Consider the following 15,458-nt stretch of genomic DNA (forward strand, 5'->3'; position numbering starts at 1 on the left):
CTTGCATGCCTCAGGAACCAGTTGTTAGATCTTTTGCAAAAGTATGGTGCTTTGTGGTATAGTAAAAACTATATTTAAACTTAATGTTACATACTTTACATTATGTATAATGCTCTATCTGTTTCTTTGTCATTTTTAACTGAGTGAGGCAGATAAAAACTCAATAAAGACAATTTTCATATGCTAATTCACAACATCGAATTATTTATTTCTATTATCAAATCACATTTTGCTAATTAGACCAACATATTTCCTTAACATATTTACCAGAACTAAAGTTTAAGTATGTTCACTTTCTTGAAGTAAACGTGATTTTTTAATTTGTAATTTTTTTTTAAATTTTAATTTAATGTGATAGGTGGTTTCTGAAAATGGTTTAATGAAACTTCAAAATGAAAAGTGTCGTTACCGCGAAAACGGCTTTCTCTTGATTTTAGCTGAAATGATCATTTACACCCAAGTCATATTTCACTATCACCCCATCTTTTCCCAATGCAACCAAACTCTGTGGTGAGTGGCCAGGATTTTTTGAATACGAATTTACGACAAGGGATACCAAAGTAGTGCCATTTGTCCCCTAGGAGGACGCTTCGTTTCCATTACTTTACATGAGATTACATTACATTTACCTTACACAATGTAAATTAGGCGTGTGAGTGAAATCCATCCCATCTTTGAATGGGATGATCCCATCCCAATCCCACGCAAAAGATGGGGTATATAAGCCGATGTTTCACTCCATCTTTTTACTATTGCTATTATGTATCCCATGTCTGTAAAGATGGAGTAAGGATCGGGGCTGGCTGGGCCACCAAGGTTGTGGGTTTTCTCTCTATTGTGCGATGCTATTGTGACAAAATCTCATAAACTCATAAATGGCCCGAGTTGTTATGGGATTATCTTAAGACCTTCAGGAATTAACCAAGCGCCAAAAATGAGCGTTTATGCAAGGACCAATGCCTATTGTTGCAGAGTGCTATAATAGTTAATACCAAGAAAATTGCATGTGATACTGTTATTATTAAAACAAAATAATAAATCATTTATAATTTTGGGTAATTCCCCGGGGTAAGTCCTATTCATGGATTTTCAAAATTAGCAATACATTCTAGTAATAGATCATGTATCTTGAATGATTTTATACCTTGTAAATAAGATAGGTATACAGGGTAAAATATGAGGGAAAAAAGCTTTACTGACTCCCCTGACTAAAACTACCAATGTGCTGATTGCAACAAAAATATGAAAGGTGACATGTCCAGCACGTACGCCCTTCCATAACAGCAGATAGTGACCAACACCGCCAAATAAAAGTAAACATAAGTATTATATTACGCAGGGGCGTAGCCAGGATAATTTGCGAGTGGGTGGATTGTAGAATTTCAAAAAAAAACAAGCCCCCAAAAAAACCTTTTTTCTTAAACATATTTGCTTACTTGCAAAAAGTGGACTGAATCTACTAATAATTAACTTTATGGGCTCATTTTAACGGCTTAACAAGAAAAGTGACTCCTTGTTTATTTTTCTTTATAATTTGAACCTTCTTGAGTACCGTATATTTTTACATTGGGGATGCGTCGCACTACCCCTGTCTACGCCCCTATTATTACGCTTTTGTTATTTTACATATATATATATATTTAAATATTTTGCAGCAAGCGGCAAACATTTAACACAAGTAAAACATTCTTGTCTTTCGGGATTTTAGGTGTATCACTACCAGATTCTTATTGCTGCCTCCCAGAGGTACACCGCTGCCCAGCTAATTCATTGGTACTCACACATCGGTATAACATGTTAAGGGTAGACGAGGTATTCTTGGTCGAAGCAACCTAAAAATCGATTTTCATTATCTAGATCAATATATTATTGAAAATTAACACCTTGATGCTTTGCAAAAGTTCATTCTACAAATCGTATACTTTGCAAACTTGCTTAATTTATTGTTGTTAATGAGTTATGTACGTTTTACAAAGTGTTGTTGTTTCAGACCTCTTTACAACGTAACTCAAGAACCGCAGCACCTATAAAGGTATATATGTGATATTTTAATTCTTCTACACGCTCGCTATGAATTGAGCAATGCAGTTTTTGCCAAAGCTGACTACCATTCGTAAGATGCTGTGAACTACCAAATCACAACAGTTTAAAATATTTAATAACCTTAAAGCCATAATGTGTGATTTGCTTTACAGCGACGCCCTCAATTTTACTTGGATTTCTACTTTTTGCATAATTATAATGCCCAGTGGTGTACTAAAATACCACGTAAAAGACTAAGCCTGCAGTGCTTTAATAACAGTAAAATTTAACTTTTTGTATTAAAACCGGGTCGACCCGGTTTTATACAGAGTTCAACGATCGAGTACTTGCTAACATGTACCGTGGATGTCAGCTTGTATGTACACACATCGAGCGCGATGCTCCGTGCAGTTACATGTAATACGATCGGCGAGCTTAGTACACGCATTGTAGACGTTGGAATGAATCGCAATTTTTTTGTTATACCTCATTCGTTTGGCTCGAAATTAAAAGGGGATAATGTGATCAGTGAAAACAAACATGTAAATAAGAATCTATACTTTATGCAAATCAAACATTATTGCTTTAAGTACACCCTGGGACCGGGAGTACACCCGGGAAGTACATAGAGAATTTGGGCAGTGAGTTGTATAGTTAACCGTAGGTTTGTTAAATTTATTACAAATTTCTTCTTATAACTATAAAACAGGTGAGCTAGTCAGATATAGACGAATCCAACGAGCCAAGTCATGGTCAGGATTTGGTCGGCCATGAAGGGTCCCCGCATGCACCACACCGGTGTAGTGACTGCCCAATTGGGTGGATTAAAGCCGCTTAAAATTCGATGTTAGATTCTTTTGTGTTGTATTCTGTCATTATTCTTTTGTCTACGTGTAACACAGGTGATAGAATGCAGTTTAAAATACCCTCCAAGGCCGCATTATTTCACATTTTATGTGAGATTGAGCCGACGGGGACCCAACTTTGGCAGCCATTAAGGTATAGGAATGCGTGAATTTGGATTCGTTTTTGTATGCCAAGCTTGCACATGCTGCTTATTTGGTTGCGTAATGTTATCTATTTAATCAGTAACTATTTGTGTCTATATTTTATATCTAATTATCTAAACTCCGTTGCGACGGAGTTTGCTTGCCTTGCAAACAACTAACCACGCCCGGGTAACCATGCCTGTGCGAGGCTCGTTGCATCTGTATAGGTGTATCTGATATACATGGTTAGTAATGAGGCCAGTTTTTAACATCATCATAGAGCTTGTCTCCAGGACACAAAGTTGTCCCCACATCTCGATGGCCTCTCAGTGTATAGCCTGACTTCAGCTTTCCAAGGGTCACGCCACACGCAATAGCTTTCTTGCCTGCATCTATGGCGGCTTGGCTTGGCTGAAATGAAGAAAACAAGGGTTATATAATCATCATATCACAGGTTAATCGAGAATCAACTTCATGACAATTCATTTGTCTTAAATGATCCTATTCTTTTATGTGTGAGGTCCATCACCACAGTATTAATGTTGGGCCTAAGTTCACTACAATAAGAACGTTCCCAAAAGACAATTTTTAGATAATTACTCCAGAGTCAGTTGCAGCCCAGTAGATCCGTAATCAAATCTCAGCCACCAAAGCAAATCTCTCCAGGACCGGATTTGCCACAGGGCCAGATTAGCTAGGGCTCAGGGCCCAAGATGCAGGGGCCTCAAATTTGGGAGGATAAAAAAGAATGAAACTGAGTGGAAAAATGTATGTTATAGAGATGAGATGGGGTGGGTGGAGCACGTGAATCTGGATAGCCAGGGGAACCTAAATTTTAGCCCGGCCCCGGGCAATGAAAAAGGTCAATCCGGTCCTCTAAAAAGGGCATATCTGTGAGTTCCTTTGAATGAGACAGATTTGACCTAGAAACTACAGTGACGTCATGATATGAATTGGCCAGCTTTGAAAGAATGGACTGCTAACACGTCAATGCACAGAAAGTATACTGTTGTTTTTATCAGAAAAAAACCCTGAATCAAGTATTACAAATTCATGGTTTTTACACATTAGCAGGCCGCTTCTTTATTATACGAGGGTCATTCAAAGGTTCTACCTCCATCATCACATCTCTGTTATCTTACGTGCCAAAATATTCAAATTACGCATTATTACGAATTACGATTATACTCGTAAATCTTGGCTACAAAATAAAATTTATTTGACTAAAATATGATCTTTGATTGTTTAGATATGCTGGTTAAAGCGATTATTTGGTATTTTGGAAACGGTTAAAAACAGAAGCCGAATGTTTAGTATATTATTTAGCAAATTATAGCTTTGGATAATCTCCATAAAAATGTTTTAAGATGCGGTTTCCCAACTGCTTACTCAGGATAAATATTTTGTTCCTATTTGAGCTCCCTGACATGCCTTGGGATGTCAAAATAAAATAAAACACGTTTTATATGAGAAGAAAGCATCGAAGGGTTCAAAAGACACACGAATGCTAGTGAAATTTGCCAGATTTCGACAAGACCACGTTTAAGGGTAATTCGTAATTACGACCTTATTTTAAGCACTTGATTGAGTTTGTTAATTACTTTGTATATACTTGCAAAATACAAAAACTGTGCATAAGACTTATTTGATTTGAACTTATGAACCACTAATACGACATGAACCAGCAAGTGCTCACCCGATCGAAGTCAACAACCTAAGGAAAAGGGTCAATATGAAGGCTATTCTGACCATGTATCTGTTTTGTTGTGCAAAATACACCACACCCAGTAAAACTGTTCTATCGGCAAGCATTAGATATTGGATAAATTATTTAAACAGAAATAAAGCTATTTAATCATTTTCAGAAATAAATCTGTAATGATTTTCACATAGATATGAGCAATCTTTTTGATCAAAATTAGCCTTTCTTTTCAGACCGTTTCCGACATACTAAATCTGTATTCACTTTAACCAACACATCTTAACAACCAAAAATCACATTTTAATCAAATAACTTTTATTTTATAGCCAAGATTTAAGAACACAAGCATGGGTAATTTTAATTTCCTGGCACGTAAGATCACAGAGATGTGATGATGGAGGTAGATCTTTTTGAATGACCCTCGTATATTAGTAAAATTCATATGCATATCAACTTGATGAGAAATACTTGGACTAAAAATAAAAAATGTATTTTAGATCAATTTCACCGTACGATCAGAATTTGAGCATAACATACCAATATTGTATTAAAATAGCTTTCCCAATTTTTCGTGTTGAAGGTCTAGCTTTACATACATCAATGAACATCAAAAGAGTTCTCCGTCTGAGTGCTCACGTGTATGATAATGTAATGCTCGTGTGTGTTGTTAAGTTAATAGCGGTGTTTAATATTGTGATTTTTTTATTTGCCGTAATTTACCCTAAAAATGCCATTATGGTAAGGTTAAAAGGTTAAAATTTCACTACTTTTACCAAATTCAAAGTAAACCTGATACACACAAGTCTAGTTGTTCATAGTATTCTGGAAAATTTGAAAGAACATTAATGTCGGAAATTTAATAACAACAACTAGAAGTATCACGATGGTTTGGAAACATATAGACTCCTCCGCAACCAGTTACGCGTAACCAAACTGGCTGCGGAGGAGACTACTATTCATATAATGACGTCATCAGTCTGCTGCATTGGAAATCAATTTCGCTTCGAACGCTGAAAAGGGCCGTACGAGCCAGCATGTTAGCAACACAATTTGTCCTTTTCAGGAGAAATACGAATAAAAAATTGAAACGAGTGTCAACTTGTAATGTAATAATTAAGCCTATGCTCTAGAATGGAGTTAATTTTTTTTTTTAAATAGATATACCCTTTAAAATGGACACCAACAATTGGGTCTTCTCTGTAGGCTCCTGATTATGAGTCTACCATCCTGGCCTGCAACTGGCTCTGGAGTTAAAGTTATCTTTGGGATGAAGGCTTTTTATTAAATTAGTAATTTCAGACTTTTTCATTATTCTCGTATTATATCACCCCTGATACAGGTTAATAATGATCTATTGTGCCCTGGTAGGTAAGCTCACAGAATAAACGCAACTGTTACGATCATGTACAGCTTTACTCTGCGATTGTATGACGTCACGGGTGGTATAATAAGAGACTACTGTATATTTACCAATCTTGAGGTATATGATCCAATGTAAGCCCAGGCTAGACCGTCATCATTGTATCCAAGAGTATGTGCCCCCACGCGATCCCATCCTCGTCCCTCATAAATGTTTCCTTCTTCATCCACGAGAAAACTGTAGCCAATATCTGACCATGGAGGATCTGAAATAGATGGAGAGAGCAGTGAAATACGTCTTTTGTACTTCATGTGTTACAGCTATTCGTCGTAGAAGTAGTGATGTAACAGGAATAATTATCATTGTGATTGCCATACATAAATATTCGCCTAGCTCCATTTCCCTGAAATATTTTGTTGTATATTATTGCATAATCAGGGTAATAGCAGCATTGATTTATTTCACCAAATATATCAAGGATAATCTAAAATCAACACATTTTCCAGACACGGTGGCGTAGCGTCATAGGAGACGGGCAAAAGCTCCACTACCCCAGCCTTTACATTTGACATAACCCATTTGGGGACAAACGTCACGCATGATTTATTTAAACTAAAAATGCAGATCTTCTACAGATTACATGGTAGCGTAATGAGACTTGATCATCGGCATCGACTATAGTTGGGGTCTATGAGGTAAACACCGATTTTGGGTCAAAGGTCATTAAGAGGTTTTTGGCACATAACCAAATACCTTCAAAATGCTTCTTATCCTACAGATTACATGGTACAGAGATACGACTGTTTTTTAAAGGTTTTAAATCATCAGGTAATCTTTAATTTGCAGAGTGGTTGCTTTTTGGATTGTTTTTGCCATTGGATGGGTGAAATATTCGGAGATTTCGATAAGATTTGAAATCGCTACCGGTGGACTTTCTTAGTACAAGATGGCGTACGTGTCTGGCGCTATGGATATTATGGAGTAGACATCAGCACCGGACGGGCGTAGGGTAGCGGCGGATTGTGTGGGGTGACCTTTCATCTTACTTCTGCTTCATTCTGTTCTGCATTTTTTGTGTGGTTACGGCTTCCGTAACTGTGAGTACACTATCTCTATTTATCATCACCTGGATGATGGTTCGACCGGCGACGCCATGGTCACATGACGAGCGAGTGGGAAGTGTAAACAATGGAAACGACCGGGGTATAAGATACGCATACAAGAGAGATTGTACAGACATGACAGGTTTAAACTCAGAGTTCATGTTCATGTGCCTACTCATTGCTTTAATGAAGCAAATAAATCATTCATACAGGTATATAATGGTTCAAATAAACCAAACAAATCTGCCTTATTGTATATATGTATGCTTGTCATAGTGCAGACCGACACCCAGTGTAGATGTAACTATGGGTTCCAGTACAAATGCTTCCGATTCCCAATTTCCCTGTCCCAAGTGTCACAAAGCGTGCTTGTGGGGGGAACGTGCGATATGCTGTGACCACTGTGATGGGTGGTATCATGTGGAGTGTTTGGGTATGAATACTACAAACTTTGAAGTGTTTGCTGAGAACAGCAAGATAACTTGGATTTGTTGGAATTGTAATATGCCAAACTTTTCCAGTAGCTTATTTGAATCAGGGGTTATTGAACTTGCCAATAGTTACAGCACGCTGGAGTCACTGGATACAACAGATAAAACAGATGAAGATTTCTGTATTAGATCACCAATTGCAACATCCTCTCCCCAAAACAAAAACACCACTAAAGAACGCATACAGGGGAACAAAGACAATAAAACTGGAACTAAAGAAAAGTCCAACAAAAGAAAACAAGCTAGTAAAAGAAATAACCGCCCGATAAAAACACTGGTCATAAATTTCCAAAGTGTACGAGATAAGGTAGCCGAGCTTACGGTGTGCCTGGAAACGCATGACCCGGATGTTGTTATCGGCACCGAAACTTGGTTGGGTCCAACACCCAAAGTAGTGAGGTTTTTCCATCAAATTATACGGTTATTAGAAAAGACAGAGAACCAAATCAGAAAAATCTGAAATTTTATGGTTGTGTGTTAATTTGCTATTAAAAATGATATAATCGGTGCACAGTGTTGACAGCCAGTGTTATAAATATAAACTTAATACTGGTATTTCACCGAACGCAAGAAAAGGAGGCCTGCCGTATCTGATTGGTAACCTGGGTGACATTCATTGGCCAACCCAGACCGTCAAACCCAGAGGCCAAAAAGTTGCTCTGTGTAAAGAGATGATAAATCTGGAAAACGATTTTGGCTTGGACCAGCTCATTGATAGACCAACAAGGAAGAAAAAACCTTAGACCATTTCTTCACCTCAAATCCTACTTTGGTTGTCAAGGCAACAACCGTCACTGGGATGAGCGATCATGACGGCATTCTATCAGTCGTTATAGATATTTGTGCCGGGTATTTGTGTTAAAAAATCAAAACCACACCCTAGGAAGGTGTTTATGTACCACAGAGCTAACACCGAAGGTTTGAAGGCAGATGCACTGAAAATAAGTGAGGAATTTGAGCGTAAAAATCTTACAGTGACGGAGGCCAAAAAGTTGCTCTGTGTAAAGAGATGATAAATCTGGAAAACGATTTTGGCTTGGACCAGCTCATTGATAGACCAACAAGGAAGAAAAAAACCTTAGACCATTTCTTCACCTCAAATCCTACTTTGGTTGTCAAAGAAACAACCGTCACTGGGATGAGCGATCACGACGGCATTCCATCAGTCGTTATAGATATTTGTGCCGGGTATTTGTGTTAAAAAATCAAAACCACACCCTAGGAAGGTGTTTATGTACCACAGAGCTAACACCGAAGGTTTGAAGGCAGATGCACTGAAAATAAGTGAGGAATTTGAGCGTAAAAATCTTACAGTGACGAATGCAGACGACCTATGGTGTGAGTTCAAGGTTAAGGTGCAAACATCAATTGAACAACACGTTCCGTCAAAAATAGTAAGGAAAAACAACACGACCCCTTGGATATCGCAAAAAATCAAGCGATATCAGAGACGTAAGCAGAGAGCGTACAACACAGCAGTTAAGAGAAACACACAGGAGGCCTGGAACAAGTATTACGAATTAAGAAAGTTTGTCAAAAAAGAAACAAGAAGAGCTTACAGAAAACACATTCACGATACATGTTTGGAGTCTATAAAACATTTATAGTTTCATCAAGTCATTAAACAATGATAATACAGGAATTGCTGCCCTGAGAGAACCATCATCGGGGAATTTGGTTTCTGAAAGCAAACAAAAAGCTGACATTCTAAACAATCAATTCATGTCCCAATTCACTCAGGAGGATTTGGAAAATATGCCTAAAATGCCTGATAGTGAAATTACTTCTATTCCGGATTTTGAGATCAACGAAGAAAGGGTGATCAAGTTGCTTGAAGAGCTGAATCAGAACAAGGCAACAGGACCAGACGGAATTTCCGCTAAATATCTGAAATTAACCGCAAAAGAAATTGGTTTGGCTTTAAAAATCATTTGTCAGCTTTCTTATGATAGTGGAATTGTTCCCAGTGACTGGCTGATTTCAAACATTTCTCCGATTTTTAAAAAGAGGGACAAGACAAATCCAGCAAACTATAGATCTGTAAATCTAACTTCCGTTAGCAGCAAGGTTTTTGAACATATCCTAAAATCTAACATCATGAAACATCTGGATAGTCATGGTATCTTGTGCGCAAATCAACATGGTTTTCGGAAAAACCATTCTTGCGAGACTCAGTTAATTAATACAATCCAAGAAATAGCTACCCACCTTGATCAAAAACAACAAGTTGATGTTATAATCATGGATTTCGAAAAGGCGTTCGATAAGGCGCCGCACCAACGCTTGCTACTGAAGTTAGATAATTATGGTATTCGGGGAAAACACTCGAATGGACCAAGGCATTTTTAACACAACGGAAACAACGCGTTGTTGTGGACGGTCAGTGCTCGGATTGGGTAGACGTTAAATCTAGTGTCCCACAGGGCACAGTTACTGGCCCACTGGACTTCCTCATTTTTATTAATGACTTGCCCCAGAACTTAACATCTTCTGTGAAATTATTCGCAGATGACTGCGTGGTTTATAGACAAATTAGCGGATCTGAGGATGCCGATATGTTACAAAAAGAACTGAACACACTCTCTGCATGGCAGTCTAAATGGCAAATGAAATTTAATGCCAAAAAATGTTTTGTCCTCAAAATTACACATGCAAGAAAACAACTAGATTACAAATACACCTTAAACAATACTTTACTAGCAGAACTAAGAGAGTACCCATACCTGGGGGTAACATTGAACTCAAAGCTAACTTGGAACTCACACATTAATAATACAGCAGCAAAGGCAAACAGAACTCTGGGATTTATTAAGAGAAACCTGTATTCATGTTCTAGACAAATAAAAAACCTGGCTTACAAATCTCTCATCCGTCCAGGGATGGAGTATTGTGGATCCGTGTGGGATTCACATACACAGGAACTCACACATAAGCTCGAAGCTGTGCAGAATCGGGCAGCAAGATTTGTAATGGCAGATTGCGAAAGATACAACAGTGTGACATAAACGAAAGAAGAGCTCGAGTGGGAGCTTCTTGAAGATAGGAGGATGACAACAAGAATTTCAGTCTTCCAGCAAGCTCTGATGGGCCACCTCGCCATTCCAATGCATAACATCCTGCGCCCTGTCCAACGCTCCTCACGACATAGCAGATTTACCCAATTACCAGCATCAAAAAACTGTTTAAAATTCTCATTCATGAACCGTACAATTAAAGACTGGAACAACCTACCGCACCAAATCACAGACATAGAAGACAAGGACAAGTTTAAGTCATCAGTCAAACAAGACAACAAAGACATAGAAAGCAAGAAATAAGCAACCACCAAAGCATCTGCAGATTAGCACCACCCTGCTCGTGTGACCCCTTCTCAGGGGCGCTGGGCAGTATCTAATCCAGATCCAGATCCAGACTGACACATATGCATTGACACAAGCTAACGTCAATAGGGTAAACACAGATTTGGATTTCAAGGTCATGCAGGGGTCAAATAGGGTTGATTACTGAAAATCATCTTAAACTTCACTATTTGCTGCATAATTAAGTGCTGTGATCATCAAAATAATGCCAAAATGACTATAGCATTGGGTGCATATTTGGTTATAATCAAATTTGGTTTGGACATGGGGAGGAGTCTGTTTTGGGGTCAAAAGGGGTAAAATTCTCAAATTTGTCCAATTCGAATAAAAATTAGTATATGTGATCACGATATTATTCAAAATATGATGGAGGTCATTTCAAGGTCACCAGAGGTCAACCGGAGGTCAAAAGGGGTAAAATTCTTAAGTTTGTCCAATTTAAATGAAGATTAGTATATGTGATGTTGACATGATTCAAAATATGATGAAGGTCATCTCAAGGTCATCAGAGGTCATCCAAAGGTCAAACTAGTTTATTAGGTAGATTATTATTAAAATTTGTATCGCCATTTATACAATTTTGTCTATAGTAATTTCAAGGTCATCAGAGTTCATTTCAAGGTCACGGCTAGACTTCGTGGCCTTATAAGGCTGCAATACATCTAGTTTTGTATTGCATTTCAATATAACATGATGACCAAATCGTCACTTGCACGCCTCATTGGGAGATATTTGGCTATTTCTGACGCCCGTTTCATCGTCAATATGAAAGACTTTTTGTTTATAACTTGGCAACATGGTTAGTATATATTTCAATGGCTATTTTTACGAGCCACTCCCGCATAGGCGGAAGTGCCTATACACAAAACGCAAGTCAATTGAAGCCGTACAACTTATCGCGAATTTACGACCATAAAATTTAGACACTTCTTTTGTCTAGATTAGCACCAATCCTCTCATCTCATGTTTTCATGTCAGACATTAACATAACTCACCAAACCGGAAACAGAAGTTCAACTTTTCAGTGAGCAACAAAAGACTAGAATAAAAGGATTGTTCACACGCACATTACTAATACTTCAAAATAACAATGAGATCTGAAACCGAAAACTGAAACAGGAACCGAAACTGAAAAAATAAAAAGACCCTCACACTGTTGAGGTAAGCATGTATATGGAAGGAAGGGAGGAAGGAAGGAAGGTAGGAAGGAAGGAAATGACACTCAAATTAGCATGTGACCTACTCAAATAACCGTCCATTGATCCATTGACTCTGATAAGATCGTTTAAATACCAAGTTTGGTCAATAGAGAAAGACTACAACGTATTATATAACAAACACACGTAGTTTGTACGGAACATACCCGAAATATCTCGAGGCGACATTAGTTCTTTTAACATTTTTTGTAGCAATTTTGCACCAAGAGGGTCAGGTTTTTAATTTGTACATATTGGACAAAGTGTTCATCTTTACGGGCTCGCAGGCCCACCTTTGAACAGTATTTTTGAGGGACCTGAAATCACATCAGCCACACCAATGTGCATTCAGAATACGAAGAATGTCCTTCTGCTATCAAATAATTATAATACAAATTATATAGCAAATTATTTAAAAAAAAATATGTAACACACACGAGTATAAAGAACTTCCACCTGGTTTTACTAAAAATCACGATTCCTGGCAGTATAAATGAATTGTAGGCCTAAGCTTATAACTTTTGTCGGTGTTTTTGGAAACGTCAAGTTTTTCATATAATGATCGGCTTTTCATTCTAGCTATACAGCCTGTCTCAAAAAAAATTGTGCAAGTGAAAAGCGCCCTCTGTGGCAATTAGAAAATACCGTTGTGACAAAGTGCTTACATCAACGTCAAGGTCATAGTCTTAGCTCTCAAATGCCGTTTAGTCTGTTCAATTTGCTTGTTTTAATCTCGAGATATGCTTACTTAACAACGAAAGGGTAAAATCACAATTGTGCCACTTTTACTAGGGAAGAGAGCTTTACATGTAAATCAATGATAGCATCAAGTTTATCAAGAGTTCCTTCGTGAAATCAAAAGAATGCATCAATTACACAACAGTACAAAATAGGTTTTAGTGTTTTATCATGATAAAGGTATAATGATTCTCTTTTTCCAATTACGACATATTAAACGATAAATAAATATTTCACATTGTGCTGTAAAATTAAATATATGTACATGTCAATGATTTTATCATGGTAAATACTGTTCTCTTTGTCATTCAAGACATGTTAAAAGACAAACAAATATTGCACACTTATAGGTTAATGAACTTTGACAAGTTTATGAAATTTGACAAATTAATGAAATTAGACAAAATAATGCACGCAGGCTGGTGTTGATGCGTCTAAGGCTAATGGAATTCGATTGTTAGTTTCCTATTGACCGCCCGCATCACTTTTTGAATTTGACCAAAACTTTCATTATTTTCATAAAAAAGTAAATTATCTGAAAATTGAAATGGAAATAATCAAAATTGAAACTCTCAAAATGTCTGACATCCCCTGCTGATCATAATCAGCAGTTTTTCTTAGTTGTAGGGGTAGAGGATGTAGTAAATAATGGAAATTTAAGGATTACCTCATCATGTTTCTAGTGATTACAAAATTGCAAATTTCTTTTCATTTTTTATGAAAACAAATTCAAATCTTTTCTCAATCTGTTGCAAAATGTCTGTAAAGATGATTTAAACATTAATACCGGTTTTGAGATGGTCTTTCATCAACAATATATACTTTGGTACTGGTGGGGAACCTAAATTTGGAGAAAGCTGTTCATAAAATCATTGATTTTGTTGACATAATGGATAATGAAAAGAGACCGAATAATGAATAATGAAATAGCGACCTCGTCCTTTTTTTCAAACATCCAATCGGAAACTAATAATCGAGTTCCATTGGCCTAATGCACGAGCCCCGATGGGGGGAGTGCATTAGACGCATCAACATCAGCTCTATTCCTAGTAAAAGTGGCACAATTGTGATTTTACCCTGACGTTGTTAACTAAACATATCTCGAGATTAAAAGAGCAAATTGAACAGGACAAACGGTATTTGAGAGCTAAGACTGTGCCCTTGACGTTGATGTAAGCATCATGTCACAACGGTATTTTCTAATTGCCAAAGAGGGCGTTTTCACTTGCACATTTTTTTTTTGAGACAGGCTGTATATGTGATGTGATCAAGCAAAATCAGTCGGAAATCGGAAATGTTGATTTTCAGATATAGCCAAACAAAGGAAATATAATGTCTTTTGTTGCCTAATGTTTTGGCAACACTTCATATCTTTGGAACTAGATGTTCAATTTAAATGGGATTTTTTGGGCAAAATGTAGTTTTACAAATGATTGATTCAATTATATAGAAAATTTAAAATTAAATATGCCAAACTTCAAACTGATTTTGCTTGATCACACCCAAAGAAACTTTCAGTACATAGCATTAGATTTAGAAAGACAGGTGACTTCCACAAAAATTGAAAAATTTGAATATAATGGCCAAGACGGCGATACTGTTAAAACCTCGCTCGTTTTAATTCCCGTTGTTCAACCCTCGGTTTTACCGAAAGTCGTTACCTTTTGTACTTTTATGGGATATTCCAGTTGAAATATAAGCTAATATACATCCGTGTGAGATTAAAATTTAAACTGGAATAGCATAATTATCTTACTTTTGTTGTCCATGTGGTAATTCTGTATTCCACGCACCACGGCTTTACAATCAGAAACGGAGCTGCAAAAAGGACCATCTGTGTGATGCACAAAAGCATACTGTACTGGAAGTGTAAGAAGATTGACAGATGTAGGGGACCGGGCTCCCCATTCCGCACGGGTTATGATGTTAAGACCAGTCTGAGAGCAGTCAACTATATTGGTAAGGGAAAGATAGAAGGGCGTTAAGAGAAAACGTGTTTTAAGCCGTCGGATATTAGTATTAACATATTTAAAAGCTTACCACGTTTTACATGTTTAAACATTTTAAAATCTTTGAATCAGTGATCCGGACGAGATCAGCCACTAATAGTCCCATCAATGTCATGTAGGGGTGATTATTTAAAAAAGGAATGTGGCGCCCAATGTGAACTTGGACGTGATATGGTGAATTCCATGGTGTGTAGATTTGGTATTATAATGATTTTTCTAGGGAAGAGTAGAAGATGATCAAATGCAAGAGAAATGTGTTTGATTGGGGAAGGTGTTCTGACAATCCAAATATAAACTTAGTCCACCTCAAATGACCTGTAACAATTTGTGATTGACATTACTTAATTCACCTCGGATGACTTTGATCTGACATTCAACATTTTCGCGCTTACACCAATCATATCCATAACAATTTAACTCTTACAACTTCCTGTCAACTCTCTAATTTAAAACTCTAAATTTCTGTCTGTTTGCTTTTTCTGTCTTATA

At 37.2% G+C, this 15,458-nt stretch overlaps 1 protein-coding gene across 1 annotated transcript; it reads right to left on the bottom strand.

Annotated features, from left to right (window-relative positions):
* Positions 1 to 187: 187 nt before the first annotated feature.
* On the bottom strand, positions 188 to 14,905 carry LOC140150487 (peptidoglycan recognition protein 1-like). The gene is made up of 3 exons (XM_072172510.1): positions 14,717 to 14,905; positions 6,184 to 6,338; positions 188 to 3,422 (listed from the first exon to the last, which is right to left on the bottom strand). The coding sequence occupies exons 1-3, from the start codon at positions 14,727 to 14,729 to the stop codon at positions 3,258 to 3,260; spliced, it is 333 nt and encodes a 110-aa protein (XP_072028611.1). The 5' UTR covers positions 14,730 to 14,905; the 3' UTR covers positions 188 to 3,257.
* Between the last annotated feature and the right edge of the window lie 553 nt (positions 14,906 to 15,458).

The sequence above is a fragment of the Amphiura filiformis genome, chromosome 4 (assembly GCF_039555335.1).
Source record: "Amphiura filiformis chromosome 4, Afil_fr2py, whole genome shotgun sequence".
Taxonomy (NCBI): domain Eukaryota; kingdom Metazoa; phylum Echinodermata; class Ophiuroidea; order Amphilepidida; family Amphiuridae; genus Amphiura; species Amphiura filiformis.